This window comes from Eucalyptus grandis, chromosome 7 (assembly GCF_016545825.1).
Source record: "Eucalyptus grandis isolate ANBG69807.140 chromosome 7, ASM1654582v1, whole genome shotgun sequence".
NCBI lineage: Eukaryota > Viridiplantae > Streptophyta > Magnoliopsida > Myrtales > Myrtaceae > Eucalyptus > Eucalyptus grandis.
Window position 1 is genome coordinate 48,005,538 of NC_052618.1, and position 2,891 is coordinate 48,008,428.

Sequence of the window (2,891 nt, forward strand, 5' to 3'; positions counted from 1 at the left end):
TGCAAAAGCCGGGGAAGAGTTGGATGATGACAAATATAAGATAACCAGAGTATTGAAATCCGGAGTCTGCGTTTACATGACAAGCGTCGAGTAAAAACATGAACAGCAAAAAGAAAATGTCAAGAGATGCAACCGAAACGGAGGTGAAGCAATCTACTCCACTTGCTTTGGGCCCGGAATAACTGCTTGCGGGTTTCCGCATTGTCTGCTTAGTCTGCTGGAGAAGAAGAAAGACTGCATCCATGGTGCAGCCTAGTCATTTAATGCCCGGTTTCTTGATCACTGAGACATTGGTCAGTGCTGCACAAATTCAGAAGATGTTATTAGCTGCAATAGATGAATGGGTCATGTGGATGCCAAAAATTGTTTTCTAAAATGTACCTCGGGTTCGGCAGGTTTAGGTTCTTCAACTTTGATGCCATCTTCACCTGCATAGAGAGAATATAAATGAGAACCTGAGTTCTCAAAAGGACATGAATTGACATCCATGCCATTTTCTTTTCCAATTCTCTTCAGTTCTCCCAAAAAAAAAAGAAAAAGTAAGTTTAAGTGATGAATCCTGCGTCAAGTTGCTGACTGGTAGGACTCGCAAGGGTCACTTCCTGGTCCGTCCAATTATTAAGAATCAGCTAGACATCATTTATGATATGTTTCTGCTATTTATAATTTGTCAGATACCTCCATCTTCAGGCAAATCAGAGGTCCAGAGAGTCAGGTTATCTCTCAACAGTTGCATAATTAGGGTGCTGTCCTTGTAGGACTCCTCGCTCAACGTGTCCAACTCTGCAATTGCTTCATCAAAAGCTTGCTTGGCTAAATGGCAGGCCCTGCACGTACCATCGACGTATCACTACAGCATCCAGAGGTGGGCCTTCCAATTGAGTGTGTCTTTTCAGTCGGTCAGGAATAAGTACCTTTCTGGAGAATTCATTATCTCATAGTAGAATACAGAGAAGTTGAGCGCAAGGCCTAGACGGATTGGGTGGGTGGACGGGAGTTCTGTGTTTGCAGTGCTTGAAGCAGCCTGTACAGAATGACAATGGAGTTGCGTCAATGAGAACAGTACTATTGGATGCTGTATTACAGTAAACTGGCAATGTATTTATAACCAACGTCAAATCAACGTGCCTCATAGCCTTTCAGAGATTGCTCTGCAGCCTCTTTCCTTTCCTGGTCAATCTTGAACTCAGCAAGGTAGCGGTAATAGTCCCCTTTCCTAAATTTAGGCAGATAGCAAATTCATCTATAAAGCACAATTATACATAATTTTCTTAAAACTTTTACACGTCATCTCCGTGCAGACTTGTAAATGGCATTAAAGTTGATGACATAAAGAATCTAGGAGAGTGTTGACTCTATTAAATGAAGGTGAATCACATGTCTAAACCATTTCAAACCAAAGCCATCTTCCATCAATTTTTCTCTTAGGATATGTGACTTTTTTTTAAGCTCGCAACTATACGGTAGAAATTGACATGAAATGAGGCAGGAACAGAAATTGCAATACTCGAGAAACCCACTTTGTACTCTCATAATATGGCTTACAAGAATGAGGATTGCGTGAATTGGATATTGCAGTTTCAATCAATTGAGCAGATACGAAATGCACTTTCAAGCAAAAGGGCTCACATTTTGTAATAGAAAACGGTGGCTTCTCCGGCATTGGAGGAAGGAATCAGGTGCTTGTCTATGATGGACAGAATGTCACTGCAAATCTTGGAGAGCTCCTCCTCTACCTTCTGTCGGTAGTCCCGGACCAGCTTGACATTGTGCTCATTGCCCTTGGACTCTTCCTTCTGCTCAATCGAGGACATGATGCGCCATGAGGCTCGCCTAGCCCCAATCACATTCTTGTAGCCAACAGATAGGAGATTCCTCTCCTCCACGGTCAGATCTAGATCAAGCTTAGCAACCTTCTTCATGCACTCTACCATTTCTGCATCGACCACATAAACAGTAAGAAATCTCAAGGAAAATGCAATTCCCCTCATAGCTGATGAACACCTGCCTATCCCAAAAAACCAAATCCCACATGCATTTCAGAAATCTTACGACGTTCATTTATCCAAATGGAAATTTTTGGGTCATAAGCTCAATTCAAACAGGAAGGGCATTAAATCACAGCGCCAAGGCGCAATAAATTCACGATATCTACACTCCCTCACGGATACAAGCCACATCTCCACACCAAACCATATACATAGCCAAGCTCGCCATGCATTTACCACCCTTTGCCCGCAGCCAAATCCAAAAAAAAAAGCAATTTATTTTTCGCCTCCCCGCGATCATCATGCAATCACGAAATCTATTCGCCTGGTAATTCAACACAAACATTCAAGCTTTTCGACATGCATTCTCCGAACATATGCTGGCAAGCAGCAAATCTAAATCAACAACGTTCTCAAACTTCATTCGCATCTCGCTAACCTCTTCTGCTACCGTTTCATTCGCACACGCAAAACCAAACCAGCGCGGAACCGATCGAAATGCGGGAAATGCAAGATCCGCAAAGAGCCGCAATCGTCGAGGAAGCGCCGTCGCCGGCTCGCATTCCCGAAGACGTTACGGAGATCGATCGAGCGATTGACAAAAAAATGCAAAAAAAAAAAAAAAAAAAAAAAATGGAGGGAAAAGTTGAGTCACCGTCGTAACGCTCGGCCTGTTCGGCGAGCTTGGCCAGGTAGACGTGAGCATCGCGCTCCTTCTCCGACGACATTGTTCGTTCCGGCAGGGAGGGAGAGAGAGAGAAACAACGGAAACCAGAGGAGACGAGAGGAGGGAGAGAGGGATGGGAGCGAAGCGGGAGGCAAAAGCGCGAGGGGTTCGGATTTATATCGTGTTGAGGAGTGCGCGAGTTTTGGAACCAAAAACGGATCTCTGGCCGTTATTCC

At 44.1% G+C, this 2,891-nt stretch overlaps 1 protein-coding gene across 1 annotated transcript; it reads right to left on the bottom strand.

The window, feature by feature from the left end:
* LOC104453904 (14-3-3-like protein GF14 iota) lies at positions 1-2,891 on the bottom strand. The gene is made up of 7 exons (XM_010068549.3): positions 2,644-2,891; positions 1,630-1,936; positions 1,129-1,216; positions 915-1,024; positions 679-827; positions 382-428; positions 1-300 (listed from the first exon to the last, which is right to left on the bottom strand). The coding sequence occupies exons 1-7, from the start codon at positions 2,714-2,716 to the stop codon at positions 295-297; spliced, it is 780 nt and encodes a 259-aa protein (XP_010066851.1). The 5' UTR covers positions 2,717-2,891; the 3' UTR covers positions 1-294.

Coding starts and splice junctions, on each gene's coding strand:
- LOC104453904 (XM_010068549.3), bottom strand. CDS start 2,716: ATGTCGTCGGAGAAGGAGCGCGATGCTCACGTCTACCTGGCCAAGCTC. Junction 1,217..1,629: donor ACCGTTTTCTATTACAAAAT/GTGAGCCCTTTT, acceptor GCCTAAATTTAG/GAAAGGGGACTATTACCGCT. Junction 828..914: donor ATAATGAATTCTCCAGAAAG/GTACTTATTCCT, acceptor TGGTACGTGCAG/GGCCTGCCATTTAGCCAAGC.